The sequence below is a fragment of the Chenopodium album genome, chromosome 19, assembly GCF_948465745.1.
Source record: "Chenopodium album chromosome 19, dcCheAlbu1.1, whole genome shotgun sequence".
Lineage (NCBI taxonomy): Eukaryota > Viridiplantae > Streptophyta > Magnoliopsida > Caryophyllales > Amaranthaceae > Chenopodium > Chenopodium album.
The window spans coordinates 38298361-38318172 of record NC_137852.1 but is presented as its reverse complement, the minus strand read 5'-3'; the positions used below and the strand labels follow the sequence as shown (position 1 = coordinate 38318172).

General features: G+C 32.7%; 1 protein-coding gene across 5 annotated transcripts; it reads left to right on the top strand.

The window, feature by feature from the left end:
* The first annotated feature begins 1124 nt into the window (after window positions 1-1124).
* LOC145595442 (multiple RNA-binding domain-containing protein 1-like) lies at window positions 1125-17242 on the top strand. Of its 5 annotated transcripts, XM_081651854.1 has the most exons (15): window positions 1125-1259; window positions 1669-1831; window positions 2507-2615; window positions 4941-5599; window positions 5689-5820; window positions 7054-7134; window positions 7220-7340; window positions 10206-10529; window positions 11533-11597; window positions 14056-14230; window positions 14867-14971; window positions 15056-15156; window positions 15247-15420; window positions 16505-16642; window positions 16854-17242. In XM_081651854.1, exons 2-13 carry the CDS (start codon window positions 1734-1736, stop codon window positions 15350-15352), a joined length of 2076 nt encoding a protein of 691 aa, XP_081507980.1. In that variant the 5' UTR covers window positions 1125-1259; window positions 1669-1733; the 3' UTR covers window positions 15353-15420; window positions 16505-16642; window positions 16854-17242. The 5 variants fall into 5 exon arrangements, with proteins under 5 accessions (XP_081507980.1, XP_081507982.1, XP_081507985.1 ...); XM_081651855.1 differs by lacking the exon at window positions 1125-1259 and having other exon boundaries at window positions 1510-1831; XM_081651856.1 differs by lacking the exons at window positions 15056-15156; window positions 15247-15420; window positions 16505-16642; window positions 16854-17242 and having other exon boundaries at window positions 11552-11597.
* The last annotated feature ends 2570 nt before the right edge of the window (window positions 17243-19812 follow it).

Genomic DNA, 19812 nt, shown 5'->3' with positions numbered 1-19812 from the left:
AAACGGGAGTTTTTTTTTTTGTTTGCTTTGTCCTTTATTTTTAACACAAGTACTAAATACAGTACAAAATAACCTAAATGCAGGATACATATATAACAGTTAAAAACTCATATGACCAAACTATCCTTTAAATAATCAAAGTATATAACCCCCAATAATCCACACCCTCCTACATACTACAGTACGTCCTATCTTCCTCAAACCAAGAATAATTCAGGAGTCCATCAAATCAAACCAACAAGCTTCTTCTCCATTGTCCTTTAATATTGTAGATTAAGGTCTAAATTTTATGTTTTGTGTTGTATATCTCTATATTAATTTCTTCCTCTTGCTTTTCTGATGTAGACATGGTTTTGTTAGCGTAGATGCTAAAAAAAAAAAAAAAAAAACGTCTCGGCTTCTCTAGCCGGTAAATAGCCTCAACTACCAGCACTCAAATCCGGCAGCCCAAGTCGACTACCGGCCACAGGAGCCGGTACCTTAGGCCATGTACTGACTCTTACAACCGGTAATTCCCATCAACCACCGGGTATGTGTACCGGTAGTCGAAGCAACCTACCAAATATCAAATGGGTTTTTGTCTTTGTATGAATTTGAGGTAGCTCATTTCACGTTTTTATTGATATAGTGATTGTGAGTTGTATCATGAATTGATTCAAATAGGATGAAAGGTAAATAAATCTAGCGATATTCAAATTATTAGATATTGAAATAATTATAGTTTTTTTTTTTTTTTTTTTTTTTTTTTTTTTTTTTTTCACGCAAGATTTATGAGTGTATAACTGTATATGCTTTATTCAACTAGGGGCAATTTAGGAAGTCTAAAGTTTAATTAAATTTAATTTATCCTGCATTTAGGTAAAATTAATCTGCATTTAAGGCCTGTTCTCATTGACTGAACTCAGCTGAATTGAACTGAACTGAGCTAAACTGAAGTGAACTGAGCTAAACTGAAGTGAACTGAAATGAATATTTTATAAGAGAAGGAAACTAGGAGCTGTACTGAACTGAACTAAATTAAGCTGAACTGGACTTAACTGAACTGAACTCAGCTGAACTGAATTGAATTGAATTTCAACGCTTAATACTACCCATTTTAATTGCAGATATTAATATTTTGATGGTGTGGGTCCAATTGTTGGACCCTCTCCAATTTTGTCCGGTACTTCCTCCTCTCTCCACTCTCTGTCGGGTACTCGGCGGCGAGAGGAAATTGTTTCCGACGGTGCAAAAATCGTGTCTTTTAGGTCAAATCAGCGGTAATGTTCTTCAATTTTTGCTGCATTGTTGCTCTGATTTCATGGATCTAGTTTATCTCTTCTGTGATTTTGTTGAATTGCTTGCATTCTGATTTTGAAGGCGGTTTTTTTTTTGCCCTAATTTGCTATTCTGGGTTTGTTTGAGTTTTGTTAGATCGTTGTGGTTTTCTTCGCAATTAGGATCTTTTTTCATGCTGTTTGTTGATGTTTTTGATGTTTGATTTTGTTGGTTTTGCGCGATTATAGGGTTACTTTGGAAATTTTTTTGGTTAGGGTTTGGTTATTTTTATCGGCTGTGTACTTGTTTGGTTTGTAATTGTGCGAAATTGAAATTTGTAACTTTTGATTTGATGATGTTTTGAATTCTGTTTCTAAAAATTTGTGTTTTTGTGTGTTTTGATTGTAACAGTTGTCGTCATTTCGACTGCAACGCATGGAGAGCGGCGGCGGTGAGATTACGGAGAAATCTCGAGTATGCGTGAAGAATTGCCGAAATATCTGACATTGGATCGTTTGAAAGCCCACTTTTCCCAAATTGGGGAACTCACTGATGCCATGCTTCTTCGTACCAAGTAATTCTATTCTATTCTAATCAATTGATTTATTATTATTATTATTATTATTATTAATTTATGAAGATCATTCATTAAATATAGGGATAAAATTCCTAATATCATAAGTTTTAATTTTATCCCTAAAGTTATCTTTTGTTGTTTTATTTATTTTATGTGATGCTTGAATTTAAAATCCCAAACCTTATTCACTAATTTTGCTTATGTGACAATTTAAATTTTTAATTCAAAAAAGAAATGACAAATCTCGTTTTCTTATTGATCAAAACAAGTCTTTTGCCTATGCGTTAATTTAATATACTCGTTCTGTTTAAAATGTTAGTCTCATTTATAATCGTTTAACTATTAAAAATTATGGCGTAAAAAAGATAATTATTACTTTTTTTTTTGAGAAGATAATTATTGGTTTTTAAAAATAATTTAAATTTTAATTGTTCTCTATTCGTTGTTTTTACCTATGTGTCAAAATTCTAAAAACTTATTCGTCACTTTTGCTTAGGTGGCGAGTAAATTTTTTAATTCTAAAATAAATTATTAATCTAATTTTTCATTGGACAAAATAATACATTTTCTTATGTGGCGCGCCAAATGCTCCCGAAAAATGCCTACTTTATTTATATATATTAGATTATTTTTATTATTAATTAATTAATTAATTGAATAATGCTTGGTTAGGGAGGGGAGGAGTAGGCGTATGGGGTTCGTTGGGTACGAGCAACAAGCGCTTGAGGCCATCAAATATTTTAACAACTCCTATGTTGATACCTCTAGAATTACTTGCGAGGTTTGTTACTTTTCTTCATTCATCCTCTCTATATTCTAATCTTGTTTACTAATTTATGTATAGTAGTCTACTAGATGTATAATTTTATGTTGCTTCGATCTATAATAGAAGCACACATTTGACTACACCACTACACTGAACTAATTTTGTACTTCCAGTAGTTTAGAAGCGCGCACTTCAAGTAAACGGAAGAAGAATACTTGTAAAGTCGTTATAATCATATATAATACCCTAGTACAAAGGAGCATTAAACAATTGCTTATATAACTTAATTACTTGGCTACTATGTAGGGTAGAAGCTTGGCAATCGTTTTTTTATGTGTAATACTACAAGAGTACCAACATTGAGGCTCTCCAATAGTTTAAAGTAGCTTTCTAAGAGGCCTTACTATTGGGTATCTCGTGCAGTTTTCCATTGATTTGAGACTTAGGGAAAGCAACTCTCCCTTACGTGCGATAATATATCTATATATATATAAACACACGGTGGCGTATATATATATATATGGGTATGGAATTTTTAAAAAAATGATGATCATATATTAACTAAATATTCAATACAGAAGTTCAATTTTTTTTTATTCACAAATGGATGGATTACACAATTTAAAAAAAAAAAAACTACAAAAGTATTTTTCGAGTTTTCATAATTTGTAAGCGTGCTAATACATTACTACTTCTATAAATATATAATTCTAGTGCAAAAAATCAATATTACACATAAAAAAAAAAAAAAAAATCCCAAGTCCCCAATAAACACAAATTTAACAATGTAAACTTCTTCTAATTATTAATTAATAGACCAAGTAAAAATTTAAAATTCTAAGTTTTTACAATTCAATTTGTCAATAATTTAAGTATTCAACAATATATCAAAACTAATTAAACAAATCAGTATGTAATTAAACTAATTATCACTAATTTTAATAAAATTAACCATTAAATAAAGATTTAAGAATTAAGAGGAGTAGAGGAATAAGAGGTGTCACAAACTCACGAAGAATGGAAGAACTCGAAAAAAAATAACAAAAAAAATAAAAATAAAAACATAAAATGAGATTAACCATTAAATAAAGATTAAGAATTAAGAGGAGTAGAGTAATAAGAGGTCTCACAAACTCATGAACAATGGAAGAACTCGAAAAAAAATAAAAACATATAATGAAGGCAACTGGAATCGAACCCAGGACCTAAGAGGAGGTTCAATGCTCTAACAATCACTCCCTTACCAATGTGCCAGGCTTTCACATTTGATTATTTATCGCACATAAATTTGTTTTAACCCCTTTTCAAAAAAAAAAAAAATTAAAACTTATAATTTTTTTGCGAAAAATCTTACCATTGTTAGCATTTTTTTTGGACTAAGGGACTTAAGAGTGCCTTCAGTGGACAAGAAGTTAAAAATAGGTCGGATAGCTCTGCCGCTGTTGCTACTATCAGTAGTGAAATTTTGAAGGTTTTTCTTTATTTTTAAAAAACTAAAAAAATTCTGATGTTTCCATCATAATATTGCAAATAAAAAAAGAAAGAAAGAAAGGGTAATTTAATAATTAAGTGAAGATTCCCTTCTAAATTTACTGCTTTACTTTTTTGTCTTCAAAAAGAAATATACAGGGACTGCTATGGTGATATTATGGATTCAATTCAATTAACAATGAAGTAAATATATTTGGTGAATTTAAAATATCCAGATGTATAATTGCTTATCTGTTATGATGTTTGCACAAAATGGAGTTAAGCAGAAAGGGACCATCCACAGCAATGTATGACACAATCACACAATCAAAACATTAGATGGATTTTAGACACTGATATCTTCTACTTCGTAGTAGATTACCATGAGTTTAGGTTTGAACTTCTAACCTGTAATTTCTGCATTTGTGACTTTTTTTTATAAGTTATACTTCCTCCGTTCTTTATTACTTGACCCGCTATGACTTTTACACTATTCACCACTCCTCCTTTGACCGTCTTTTGTGTATAATAAGTAAGAAAAAATATATTCATGTATGATCTTTTTGGGTTCGTCTTAATAAGTACTATCATAATATATAACTTTTAAAATTTTTACTTATGGAGCATTTAAGTTATTAATTGTTAAAGATTTGTATTGGCAAACGTGATAAAAGAAGCAGGTCAAGTAAAAAAGAACAGAGGAAGTATATTTTACTTCGAATTCTAATGCATTGATTGAAAAAAGTAGTGCTGGGCCTGCCACTATAGAGACTCTTCATATGCTTAGTTCCTTTACTCGTTTTTAATTGCAACACTTTTACTTGATGTTCAATATTTGGTGAATTTTTTTTGATGATGTCATGTTGTCAGGTTGGTTGGAAATCTGCGGACCCTAACATTCCTAGCCCTTGGAGCCGGTACTCAAAGCAAAAAGAAAAATCCAACGAAAAGAAGTTTTTGGTTTCTGGCCTCGATGCTAAAAGAGAAAGCAAGACCGACAACAAAATAAATGATATAGATGATCCCAAGTTTCAGGAATTTCTTCAAGTTACGCGGCCATGTTCCAAGAGAAAATTTTGGGCCGATAATCTACAAGCACCTATGTATAAACAAGCTTGCACTGCAAGAGACAAGCCTGCAAAGTCCACCGAATTGCCCAATGTAGATAAAAGTGTTCAAAAGGCGGGCGGTATGCATCATGAAAATCCAACAAAATCTCACAAGATGGCCTGTGATTCTACTGTCACAGATATGGATTACTTTAAAAGCAAAATTAGAAAAGACTGGTCTGACTCAGAAAGTGATTCTGATGAAATTGGGGAAACCATCGATGAGGATGATGGTTCTCCTGATCGAGAAAATCAGATGCAGCAGGATATTGATGCAAATTGTGATTCGGCGAAGCAAGAATGTCTGCTAAAAGGTGGTCTTTGCAATGAGTTGGTAAACTTCGGGAACCAAAGTTGTCACTTAGACAGAATGCTTCAAACCTGTCGTATTTATGTTTGGAATCTTCCCTATGCTGCAACGTTAGTCTTCCGGACTTCTTATGAGTTTCGATTGTTTTGCAACTATTGTTAACCTAATCTTTTTGGTTTGATGTGCACATATATGATAGGGAAGATGAAGTGGCAGAGTTCTTCAATAAATTTGGAAAGGTCAAAGATGTCCATCTTGTCATTGATAAAGAGACAAAACAACCCAGAGGTTTTGGCTATGTTCATTATAACACACCAGAAGAAGCTGCAAGGTATATGATTCTAAAGATATTCTGATTGTGTATTATTGCCTGTTCATCTATAGTAAAATGTTTTGTTTTGCAAATCTTGGTTAAGGGTAATAACTCTCCTGAGGCATTGGTTTAGACTTTAGAGGAAAGGGAATTGTAAAGGATGAGAGTGGGATGAGGATTTGATTGTTGAAAATTTGTTAGATATATCTCCATCTCTTTGGTAATTATGGGTATTGAATGGCTTTATTAACTAATAGGAGCAATCACATTGGTGATACTTGCCTCCCTTTAGGTATTATTTTGGTGGGGTTAGGGGTTTTAAAATTTTTAATCCCTATTCCCATCGAGGATCGCTCTTAACAAAAGTCTCGTATTTGATCTTTATTTTGGGTAATCCAAAATCTGTGTTTCTTGACTTGTTACAAATGATAACCTTCATCATCGTAGTATTAAGATTCCCATGTTTGTGCCATCACTGTCATGTCACTCGTGTGGGAGGAAGTAGGTAATTGGGCTGGCTCTTGTATTATTTTGGTGGGATTAGGAGGTAGCATAAATGATATGGTTTGGCAGTAGCTGTCCTAAGTAGCAGGGTATGTGTCCTCACTCGTTGAGAGACTTTCTAAAAATGCAAGTGCTTGTTTGGTTGACAATAAAAAAACATAGGAATTAAAATTTCCTAGAAAGAGCAAACATGTTGTAGTGTTTGGTTGACCTAAACACAAGAATTAGAGCTTCCTAGGAAGTTCTATTTTCTTCAAAATGAAGGAAATAACTTAAAAAGACTCCACCCTTGTTAAGTGAAAATTGCCACAGGAAGTTTTTTTTCCCATGATCCACTAATCATACAGTTCCTAGGAATTGCAAATACATGAGAAATTATATCTTCTAGTAGATTCTATTATCTATGTGCAACAAACAAGCACTAAATATGTCATGTGTGGGACTTGGTAAGAGTACCAAGTAAGAAGTGAAGTTGCATTTGAAGTGTGCCGTGCTGACTACATCCTGGTGCATATTGTTTTAGCAGGACTTTGAAGTGTATTTGGAACTTTGGGGGTGAAGTGTATCTTCTTTTTGATGGGGGAAAGGCTTCAGGTTAATGGTGTTCCATTACATTCATTACAAGTTATTGGGTTCTTTCTGTACAGGGAATCTTGGGTCTTCCCTTCTGTTTATAGTTTTAAATAATGCTCTTAATTTTCTGTCAAAAAAACGGTACTTGTCATGGTTTTGTTGTCCTTGATTCAGGGCACTGGGTGATCAAATTTTCCAGGGGAGACGTCTGCATGTTGTTCCAGCAGAAAATGCACGTGGTTTGCATAATTTAGAGTAAGCTTCTTTAAGGTCTGCTCTTATCTAATTGTATTCTAAGTTTATGGATGTTGGTTTGATTCTCGATTCAATTTCTTACCAGAAATCATGTACCTGAGGGCAAAGGCAAAACATACAAACATCATAGGGAGGAGAAAAGGAAGGCCTTAGAATCAAATGGTGATACTCGAGCATGGAACAGTTTGTTTATGCGTGCTGATACTGTATGCTGCTAAACATATTATACATTAGTATCATTATGGTTTTCTTAGAACTTTTGTGTTTGTTGCTACTAGTCCTCTTTAGGAAGGCTAAAGAAATTCCGTGTGTGCTAATTGTCTAAGGGATGTTTCTATGTTGATTCGTGCTATGTGCCTAAGGACGTTGATATGTTGATCCTTGCTATGTGCCTATGTGCATTTAGTTATTTTGAAGATCTCAGAAAATTGTATTAATTATTAGTCACATTGCTCAAGTTAGTTTAGCCTTTGTTGAGTGGGTCATCAGTGTGCAATACTACCTCATGTTCAAAATGGTGTTTAAATAGTTGGATCGTATTCCTGTTTTGGAATTGTCATATTAGTCGCACCATTTTGTATTATAGTTAAGCTTATGTTGGTTAAAAGACCTCAATGCCCTTCTTGATTTCATTTCATTTTCTCCTCCCATTTTAACTTCTCCTTGTTCTCTCAATCTCTCTTCACCCTTCCAACCCTTTTACAATCACGACCGCCACCCTACCACTAATGCTTCCATCTCAAGCTTCCACCTGTCCCATGTTATCTTATTCAATATTACTGTCGACACCAATGTCAACTGACCAACACCACAAACACCGTATTAGTAGCACCGCCGCCCCATCTTCTCCTTTTTCCCTCTCTTCACCTTTTGCCGTGTGGTGGAATTTGACAGGAATAACTGATGTAGTTTTCATGATTGAATTTAGATCATTTACAGCGCTATGTTTCAAGTGGGTATTTAAATTGGTGTGCAATTCTGCATGGTTTGAAAATACAGTTTTCATCACGAATGTGGAATACACGCTGTGTTGTTTGTATGCAACTGTCACATTATGGATTTGGTTTTATAGTTTTCTAGGTTTAATTTTAACCAAGGCATTATAATCATATAGTAATAATATGAAAGTATACTAATGCTTTGTAAGAATGTTACACTCTTAATTTTAAAAGCGCCTAGGCGCGCCTCTAGGGTTTTCTAGGATTTTTTATTTTTTTAATTTTTGTCCGTTGAGCCTTGACCTACCAGAGGCGCACAGCCCTTTTGCGCCTCTCGCATTTTAAAATTAAGGTTACACTAATTCTTTTAAAATATGTCGCATGAGTAAACATTGCCAAACATATGGCTATCAAATATAATAACAGTTAAATAAAATAATTACTAAGAAATGAGCTGATAAAGTAAGAAGTATTTTTAGATTTGAATAAATTAGGGATAATAGAAGTGAGGAATAGATGCTGAATGCTGTTGTCTATTTTAGAATTAAGTGCTACCTCGGTTGCCCCATATATAGAAAATTTTTGAGAATTTGCACACAGGCTATTTGTTTGGTTGACAAAAAGTGGATAAGATGGGGGACTTTCAACTTCCTAGGGAATTTCTGATTCTTACTAAACATGGGAGAATATTGACCAACTCCAGTGACTCAAAATTTCTTATTCATATATAATAACCAAGTAAATGAAAAGGTTGTGAATAGTGAATGGACAAATTAGTGTTCAGGTACCTAAGATCTCAATTCTCAAATCTTGAATTTGATACACAATTTGAATTATCTTATGAAGTTTGGTAGTAAGATGGTTGAATGACAATTATGACATGATTTACCAATGCTAGGTTTCTTTCTACATCCTTGGTTTTTACTCTTCATATCGCATTATTTTCTTTTATCTCCTGTCCCAAACCCTTTTCTTTTTCACCCATCACCACCACCAAAATGCATTACCTCTCCTTCGCCGTTTGCTAGAATGCAGGGCTCGTTCCTCCACTCGACGGAGAGAGGTAACTAAAGACACCAAAACGAGGTGGCTCCATGGCTATTATCTACTCAATGGAGGCATCTTGAGTAAAAGGCAATGTTCGTCCACGCCTGCGTTGTCATTATTCAAACAACACAAGCCATTGGGGTGGCAGCACGTATGAAGGTCCAATACTTAAATTTGAGATTAATAAAAACTAATCACCTGATCACTCATCTATCTGTAGTTGCTGATTTTCCTTTTGGTTTCCAATTACCATCTTTTATGAAGTTAAAATTATGGAATCGCAAGTCCATAATTATTTCCGAACAACATATTGAATATGGAATGATGGATTTTGAATATTTATATCCTCAAAACATTGAGATGAACTATTTGAAATAATTGTATCAATGCACTACCAAAGCTTTTTTCTTAAGAATTGTATTAAGGAATTTAATTATTTAATATTATGTAGTATTACTATAGGATTTTAATATATTTATCAAACAAACAAGGACTAAATATGTGCTCCAATAGGCCAGGGGTGGCTGGTGGGTGGATTGCTTTGATGAGTGTGGTGAAGGCTGGTGGTTGAATGAAGTCATGATGATGTTGGCTAACAATGGAAAAAAGTTTTAAATGATTCTTGGCCAAACTAATGGAGGAGCTTTTTGTAATTACAAGTTTGGAAAATTTACACTTGGTGCTTTTGTAGTGTATATGCGTCCTGTGTTCTACTTGTGACTCGGTGTGTAAGAACTGTGAAATTAATAATCCTATCAGTGACCTGGAAACACAAGCAAATGCCTTGTAGAAAACCTCTTTTCTACTAATTGGTTGCCTACAAACATTTTTATTAGTTTGCTGGAAGAGCACTTCTTGAAGAGCATCAGAGTTTTTGGGAGCATTATGCCTTACTATTTTAGCTTTTCAGATTTACAATAGCTTTAGATTGTGAGTTTGCTGGATGCTTTTATATCACTGAGTATGCATCTCCTTTTCTCAGTTAGCTGTTTGTATAACGTCTCTATGATTCCCTGTCTATTATGTCTATCTATGCCATCTCCAGTAATTTAGCTTTTATACACCAATTGCTTCGATTTTCTGCAGATTGTTGAAAATATGGCTAGGAAATATGGGGTAAGCAAGAGTGTCATACTAGATCGTGAAGTTGATGATGCTGCTGTACACATTGCTCTTGGAGAAGTTAATATTATCGCAGAAACTAAGAAGGCTCTAGCAGAGGCCGGAGTAAATGTGGCTTCCTTGGAGGAATTTGCTGCTAGGAAATCTGAAGGTGCCAAGAGAAGCAACCATGTTCTACTAGTCAAGAACTTGCCTTTCAGTTCAAGCAAAGGTGAACTCTATGAAATGTTTGGCAGATTTGGGAGTCTTGACAATCTTATTTTCCCTCCAACAAGAACATTGGCATTGGTATGATATTCTTATGCTAATTTTAAGTTTAAACTAAGCCTCTGAATTTAGAATTTCAATTTCAGCTGTTAGTTTATTGTATCAGTAAAATGCATTATATGTTGCATTTCTATCCCTTAATCGTTGCTTGAGGCGGGAATGAGCTCATTCAAAAGGTAGTGTCACGGAGATGCGGATGTTGAGATGGATGTGCGGGAACACTCTTAAGGGTTAGAATCAGAAATGAAGTTATCCGTAGGAAAGTTGTCACAGACATTGCAAGCAAACTAAGGGAAAACCACCTGCGTTGGTCATGTTTGACGGAGACTTTGAGGGAGCACCGGTACAAAGAATGAAATCAGGGAGATCTCAAACGAGGTAGAGGGAGACCGAAAATGACTTGGTTGGAAGGAGTTAGGAAAGGTATGAAGCAATGGGATTTGCAAGAGAATGAGGTTCTCGATCTTACGGGATGGAGGAGGAAAACCTTTGTGGATTACCACATGGAATGGTCAATTTTGTTTCATGTAGCCGACCCCAATTATGGGACTAAGGCTTTGATTGATTGAATCGTTGCTCAAGGCGAAAATCTTTCTATTTGGCGACTGGGAGTGGGGAAACGACATATAAATTGGTTAACTAGGATATAGTTCCACTACTTGAGGGGAAAACATATTTAAGAGTTCTGAAGTGGAATGCATGATAGCTACTCTCTTGAGTGTTCTAGCTATTTATTTATTACTGCATGATAGCGGCACTGAATCTACTGCATGATAGAGTTTCATGATGGGTCATTTATTTATTTATTGTCACCTGAGTCATGCACATTAACGTCTAATTGGCTTCATCTATCTAGGTAGTCTTCATGGAGATTTCTAGCACATGATATGACTTATTCACTTTACTTTTTTTAACTTCGCATAGTAATCTGCCAAAAAAGTACTGCCAAGTTTTTGTTGTTTTTTGTTTTGGTTTTACGACGACAGAAATAGGTCCTCATTGGTTACTTATGATGTTTTAATAGGTAATCTTTGTTGAACCAGCTGAAGCTCGTGCTGCTTTTAATTGCCTCCGTTACAAGCGTTACAAGTAAGTGCTTGTTTTTTTTTCCCCCCCTTTTATGCTTCATGTGCCTATCTCTAAAAGGGGGAGATGTTAGGTTATCTCGATCATATATTGCAATTAATGTCACCGCTTGTGGGGGGCCTGTGTAGATAGTAAAAATTGGGGCCTAAAAAATTACTATCTGGGTAACATTTTAGTTGCAACAATTGGACTTTGCAGTTTGCACTATTCATCCATATTGCTTTGATTGCCTATTATGATTTACTTATCTATTAACTATTACTAAAACAAAACATGCTAACATCATTAAGGGACACATGTCAACTTCTCATGAAATTTTTTCCCGCCAAAACTATTTTTGACATCATTATTTTTTTTCCTCTTAAGTTCTAAGACTAAATAAATGCAAGTACAAAATTTCTTTCAAAATTTATTAATTAGATAATGATTACATGTTTTTCAAATAATGAATAGTAACAACTATTCTAAACAAATAATAGATATTTAATCAGTGCAACGCACGGGACTAAACTAGTAAGGAATAATATAGTCAATATGGGTCTCTTTTGATTCATCTTGATGTGTAGTTTATTACGTAGTAATTTATGCCATGCTATTGACAAAACTATTATAAATACACTATATCGGATACATTAAATGCAGAATATGATTATTTCAATTTTTAAAATTCATGACTATGTTATGCTGTATAATTATAAATTGTTAGGATAGGTTGAATATAAACATGAAACTATATTGAAAGTATACTGTCAAAGGGAAATGAACTACGCTCAGGTATACTCAATTAAAATTAATTATACTCCCTCCGTTCCACATTTTTCTTTACATTTCACCTTTTTCACGTGTGCCAATCTCAATCTTCAAATGCTTATATTTATAATTTTGTTTTTGTGGAAATTATAAAACTTGCGTATAAATCGTAAACAATGGTCAAAGTGTGATTTATGAATGATTTTAATAGTCGAAGTGTAAAGAAAAATGTGGAAAGGAGGGAGTACTTGAAATGAAGATGGACGTTGGACGCGCTTGAGTATCTTCTCTTGTTTCTTTTGTGGAGCAGGCATGCCACACCAGTACCTTTTCAATTTCACTGCGCCCATAAACTTGTTACTTCTAATCTTTTGATTAATTCCTATTGTTTTTTAGGGATGAGAATGCCTTGTTTTGGGCCTTTAAATTGAAAATTAGTTTTGAAATATTAAAGTAAAAGTAAAAAAAATTGAAAAAATTTGCCTTGCATAAGAGCTTTGCTCGCCTTAGCATTAGAGAATTTTGATGGCTGATTGTAGGATTGGGTCCTTGTGCTGAATATTTTGGAGGGAAGATTAATTAGTGTTGGATGGAAAGCAATTATGCTAATACTATCATACTGTGAAACTTAATTGCATGATTTACATCCCCTTAGTATTACAACTAAATTCATGGGAACTCCACATGTCTAGGAGATAAAAGTTGAAAGTTGTTTGGTTGATATCATGACTTGAGCCATAGGAAATAAGTGGAAGTCCAACTTCCCACAAATTGGGGGAAGTTGCTTATTTAGAGCCACCCCCTTAGGAAGTGGAAATTTTCATAATATGGGGAGATTTTGCTTCTACTTTTGTAGATTATGAATACATATGCTTTGTATCATGTTGAATTTGCCTTGTTTCACCACGTTGAATTTGTTTGAGCTTGGTGCCATATCTTCTGACTCTTGATTGAGCAACAATTTGTTGTTTGACTCTTGTTTCTTCTGCCTAGAAAATGCTTCACTACGGAGGGTGATTGCGCAGCTGGACATACTTTTCATATCATCAACAGAGCCACCCCAATCACTAACTGTAATTCTGTAAACCCCAGATTTGACCTTTGAATATCCGGGTGGCCTGGATTTCATGTAACTTGTTTATTTGTGCTTTTGAGATACCTTGAAATTCTCGGAGCATCAGCTTTGTGAAGTGTGGTTGGCCAGCACTTTGCATGAACCTGAGAAGTGGGGTTCGCCTTTTTAGCTTCATCTTGGAAAGTTTCTTGTTCACAGCAAATGGTGCTGACAAAGCCTTGCTTGTTCTTGAATCTTTTAGACTGCATATATCTTTAGTGGAACAGAGATATTTTCTTTTCACTTCCAAGCTCAAGAATGAACTAATCAAGCCTAGGTTCCTAATTTCAATATATGTACTTTTTTTCTTTTGCAGCTTCTTTCTGTGTACCCAATTACTGTGTGCTATTGTCTTGCTTCTTGAATATTTTGGAGATAATTGCGGATTTTAAGTTTCTGCTTTTGTAGCTGGAAAGTAACATTTTTGTTCCTAATTAAGCATATGATACATTATCCACTGATACTTTGGGTTCAAGTATAGTTGTCTTGTGCATGAGACTCCTTTCCTAATCATTGTTTCCCACAGGCTTTACTGTGCTATTTTGTGGTCACTTTCTTCAACAGTGTTTCTGATATTTGATCATGCTTTTCCCTCAGGGATTCTTTATTATATTTGGAATGGGCTCCCAGCAATGCCCTTTGTCAAGATCTGGTGCCTGGTGCTGATTCAAAGAAGGATGTGGCCATTAAAATTCCAGAAGCTAAGGAAATCTTACTTGAGCAGCAACTTGAGGACATGAATCAAGTTGAAATTGATTCAGACGGGGCTGAGGTTTGATGCACTATATCTTTATGTTGTGCTTATGGAGAGAATCTTCTCTAATTACGTGGCTGAATATTTTAAATTTGTAATCCTGGTCTGTTTATATCTCAAGGACCAGATCGTATTTCTTCTTTACTTTCTACACTTGCTTGTGATTTATCAAATATATTTAACTTCTATGCTGCTGAAAGAAAAAATGCGCCTCTCTTTTTGTGCACCCAATAATTTCATGTGCATGGGAGGGTTCACCTAGTTTGATGTTTGTGTCAGGAGTACCATGCTCTGGCATGTTTATATACCAGATTGTGTTTCGATGATGCGGATTTTGTTGCTAAAAGGTCAAACTTAAAATAATCAGCTGGAATTTCTATTGAAGCAAAACTGACAAATGTCAAAAGATAAGATCTGAGTTCACCTTGAATTCTCAGATACAATGAACCCTCCAATCAACTAACACTTTGTTGCTAAGAATTAATAATTCTGCAACTAAAGGTCAAAAGGAAAATTTATGGTTGTGCTGCCAAATTAGCTGCATGACTTACTGCTACTATTGTGTTGATGGGATGAAATTTTCTTCTACTATTCTATTACTATCATGCATTCTTGTTTGTGACTTGGTTTTTAATCTTAATTGTTGGATTTCAGTTACGGACCCTCTTTGTGAAGAAGCTTAATTTTGGGACAACAGATGAGAAGCTGTGGAAATATTTTAGTGAAAATGTGATTGAAGGAAAGATTTTGAGCGCCAAGGTAAGTATTCAAGAGTTTAGATTCTCTCCCACATTTAAATTTGTGTTAATGGTGGCCTTTTTATAAGCTTCTGGTTGTTTTCAGGTTGTGAAGCACTTAAAAGATGGAAAGTCTGTCTCAAGTGGTTATGGGTTTGTGGAGTTCGATTCTATAAAGACGGCATGTAATGTTCTTAGGGTGTACAAGTAAGCTATTAGTATTTTGTTTCAGCTTTATATCTATTAGAAGGCGTTGTTTATTTTTGTAGCCTAATTATGTTATAATGCATCGTGTAGGGGACTATTTTGGATGGGCATGCGTTGGAGTTGCAACTTTCTCACCCTAAGAAAGATACTGGTGCTCTTCAGAAAATTCAGAAGGGTCAAAGTTCCACGAAATTAATAGTTAAAAACTTGCCGTTTGAGGCAACAGGGAAAGAAGTAAGACAATTGTTCAGTCCTTTTGGTCGGGTAAGTGCCACACTTATGTACACATGAGAAACATCTGGGAAAATTTATTAATCTTTTGCACAATTACCATTTCATTATCAAGGTAAATGTTATATCCATGTTCATGAGTGACTCCCAAACTCTCTGAAATATGCTTTTCCAAAAACTCGCAATACAATACATGCCTTCGAGGACGAGATGAGTTATCTCAAAAACTCGCAATACCGAATGTTGGGCTTTGAAGTATTATCATGTTTATAAGATGAATGTGCCATTGATGTGTAGGCTACGTTGGATGTGTGGGCATACAAGAAAGTATAACATAAGGAATGAGGCTATTAGGAAGAAAATGTGAGAAAATCTTCTAAGATGGTTTGGTCATATAAGACAGAGTGAGCAACACACCGGTAAGAAGGCTTGAAGAGTGGGAAAGGGATGGACATAGCGGTTGAGGTAGAGGACTCAGACTTTGAAGAGGGTGTTTGTTGCGATATGAGGGTATTGTAGCTTGAGGAGAATTTGACATTAAACAAGGAAGAATGGAGGGAGAGGATCTATGCAGATGACTTTTGTGATTTCTTTGATTGATCCAAATATTTTTGAGACTAAGGCTTTGTTGTTGTTGTTAATAGTGAGAGGAGCAATGATAGCTGCTTTTAATTGTTATGTTCTTTATTTTACCCCTTGAATCCTATAACAATATAACTTGCTCTGCACAAAAATCATGTATGTTGTCTGTGGCGAGGGACAAGGAGGGTTACTCTTATAGTTGGATTCAGGTTGGCTCGATTGGGTGGAGGGGGGTTAAGTGATGAGAATTAATCTCAGGTTTTCCTAGGATCAGGAGAGAAGCTTTAACCAATAGAATTGGTGTCTATGTTAATACGTAGTAGTGAAACCCAGGTTTTCCTAGGATCGAGAGAGAATCTTTTAACCAATAGAATTGGTGTCTATGTTAATACATAGTACTAAGTTTCACTTTATATTACTGATTATTACTATAGTCTACAGTTTAATTGTATTTACGCCAAAAAAAACAGTGTGATTGTATTTCCTTGAACACTCAAAAAGTTAGTATCATTTACACATGTTAAATATGATACAGGTGAAAGGTTTGAGGCTTCCGAATGATGTTGGGGGGAGAAAACACAAAGGGTTTGCATTTGTGGAGTATAACACAAAGCAAGAGGCCCAAAATGCATTGAAAGCGCTGTCAAGGATCCATCTTTATGGGCGACCAATGGTATGAATTGTGTTATTGTGGTCATTATAATGCTATATTATTCTTATGTTGCCTATGCCTTAGTTATATATCTGTGTTCACTTCACCCAATTTTTTTTTTTTTTTAAATTTTTATATTTTAAAGTTATACATCTGTAGTTATTGACTTACATTTGTTTTTTTGACGGAAGTTCTCTTTCAAATGATTTGTGATGTTTTCTTTAACTTTCAGGTTATAGAAAGAGCGAAGGAAGACAAAGCATTGGGGTAACTACGAGCAAGAATAGCAGCTCAATACGCTGATGATCGGGGCACAGTCCAGAACCCAAATCAGATTTATTAAGAAAAGAGAGATTATGTAGTTCCTTCAGTTTTAGTCCTCTGGTGATATTTAAATCCCATGCCCATGTTTTATCTTGCATGATCGGGTAATTTATTACCAAAGTGCTGGACTTGGGATTGTATTCTATCATCTTTGTGGTTCAGTTTGTTTGGTGGGGAACTTATACTAAATGTGAGGTTTGTGGTAAGAGCTAAAATAATATTTAAGCTCAAAAATTGAATGAAATTGAGTTGCTATTGAATGTAATATATTTATTTAAGGGGTGCTGAAATTTTCAACTAAGGGTCTGTTCACATTTACTTAATTTCAGTTGTTCAATTCAGCTCTAATCAATTCAGTTCAGTTTAGTTTAGCTCCAATCAGTTCAGTTCAGTTCAGCTCTTAATTTTCCTCTCTCATAAATTATTTATTTCAGCTCAATTCAGTTCAGTTTAGCTGTAATCAGTTCAGTTCAGCTCAGTTCAGTAAATGTGAACATGCCCTAACTTACTAGTTTAGCTTCTTTAAGCTACATTATTATTTTCAACTTATGTTCTTAAACATAGCTTAAATTTTGTTCTATTAAGTTTAGTTTTATTAAGCTCACTTTAACATACTTCATCCCATAAAAAATTAAAATAAATAAAAATGATAGACTTTTGAGTTGGTTCAGTTAGGAGAGCAAGGCCAAAATCTTACACAACATTTTGCTTGTATATTTAAGCTAGGATATATGAGAAATTACATTTGGATGAAGCTAACTTGTAGTAGTGGGTTATGACTTATGAGTTAGTATTGAAGGCTTTTGATTAATAAACTTATAAATAGAGAGCGAGGGATAACTCAGTTGGTTAAAAAGCTTTCCTCCTCTATAAGATACTTAGATCAATTTTTATCGCCTATCCTTCTGTCTCCCTCACAAAAAAAAAACAAAAAAAAAAAATAAAGAGTAAAAATTATAATCTTATAAATAAATGAGCTCCTCATCATCAGGCTGTTTAAAGTGGTGAATGGTTTATTTATCATTGGTTATTTGGTTCTTCAAAGAGAGAGTAGTAATTTAGCATATATGGATTCAAGACTTCAACTATTTGTAGATTTTCTTTAACTATTGTGTTTATTAATTTATTCAAAATAAATTTTTGTATAACTATCTAGAGTTGTAGTGTTTGGTAAATTAGCTGTTGGGTGCTAGCTGTTGTTAAACAATATCAACACTAATGAACTAATATAGCACTTTAATATTAATTAAAAAAATAAATTATTGGCAATAATAATTGTAAATTAATTATTAATTATTTACAATAAGTTTACAATAATTTTATAATAATTAGTTATAATTCAAATTAATAATTGGTTATTAATTAAAAATAATTGTATATAAGTTGTGAATTGATAATTATCAATAGTAATATACTATAAACTACTAATATTACTCCATTTTAATACTAATTATTAAAAACTAATTATTGAATAATAATAATTATTATTAATTATTAATTATTAAATACTAATTATTAATTATTAAATACAAATTATTAATTTTTAATTAAGTATTATTAATTATTAATTGTTAATTATTAATTGGTAATTGTTAATTGTTAATTGTTAATTGTTAATTGTTAATTGTTAATTGTTAATTGTTAATTGTTAATTGTAAATTACCAATTATTAATTGTAAATTACCAATTGTTAATTGTTAATTATTAATTATTAATTATTAATTATTAATTATTAATTATTAATTGTTAATTGTTAATTATTAATTATTAATTATTAATTATTAATTATTAATTATTAATTATTAATTATTAATTATTAATTATTAATTAATTATTATTAATTATTAATTATTAATTATTAATTATTAATTATTAATTATTAATTATTAATTATTAATTATTAATTATTAATTATTAATTATTAATTATTAATTATTAATTATTAATTATTAATTATTAATTATTAATTATTAATTATTAATTATTAATTATTAATTATTAATTATTAATTATTAATTATTAATTATTAATTATTAATTATTAATTATTAATTATTAATTATTAATTATTAATTATTAATTATTAATTATTAATTATTAATTATTAATTATTAATTATTAATTATTAATTATTAATTATTAATTATCAATTATGAATTATTAATTATTAATTATGAATTATTAATTATTAATTACTAATTATCGTATATTATGACTAATCTATTAACTATTATTAAAACAAAAAGTGATGATGTCATCAATCCCTTAAAGTGTCTTACGTGTAAAGCTCTCATTAAAATTTTTTCCCCCAAATTTACTTATGATGTCATCAATTTATTTAATTATATTTTTTTTCTCCTTCCTTTTACTTGCTAAATTTTAGGATTAAGTAGGTTTAAAACTAATATTTAACTATGAAACTTGACTTTGGCATCAATGTTGTTGTACACTCTATACTACTTTTGAATCTTTCCAATATACAACAATATTAGATATTGCTAGCTATTTAAATACACTTTTTAAGCTTCCACTCTAAATGTATAAGCTCAATAGATAACGAACTATTAAAAATATTTTGTCTAACTATCATTTAAAAAAAACAATAATTATTATAATGCAACATTAAATAATAACCATTCAAAAACAAAAGGACTATATACCTGTTTTTTAATATTAAAATGATATCAACAACAAATAAATAAAAGAAAGATGGAAAAATTATTTATCACAACCGTGCAACACGCGGGTACTATACTAGTTATTATTAATCAAAAGTTAATTATGTCAACAAGCCAAAAGCCATTAGCCAAAAGCTACTCCAACTAGCTTTTGGCTTAAAAGCTAGCTTTTCAGCCAGTTAAAAAAGCC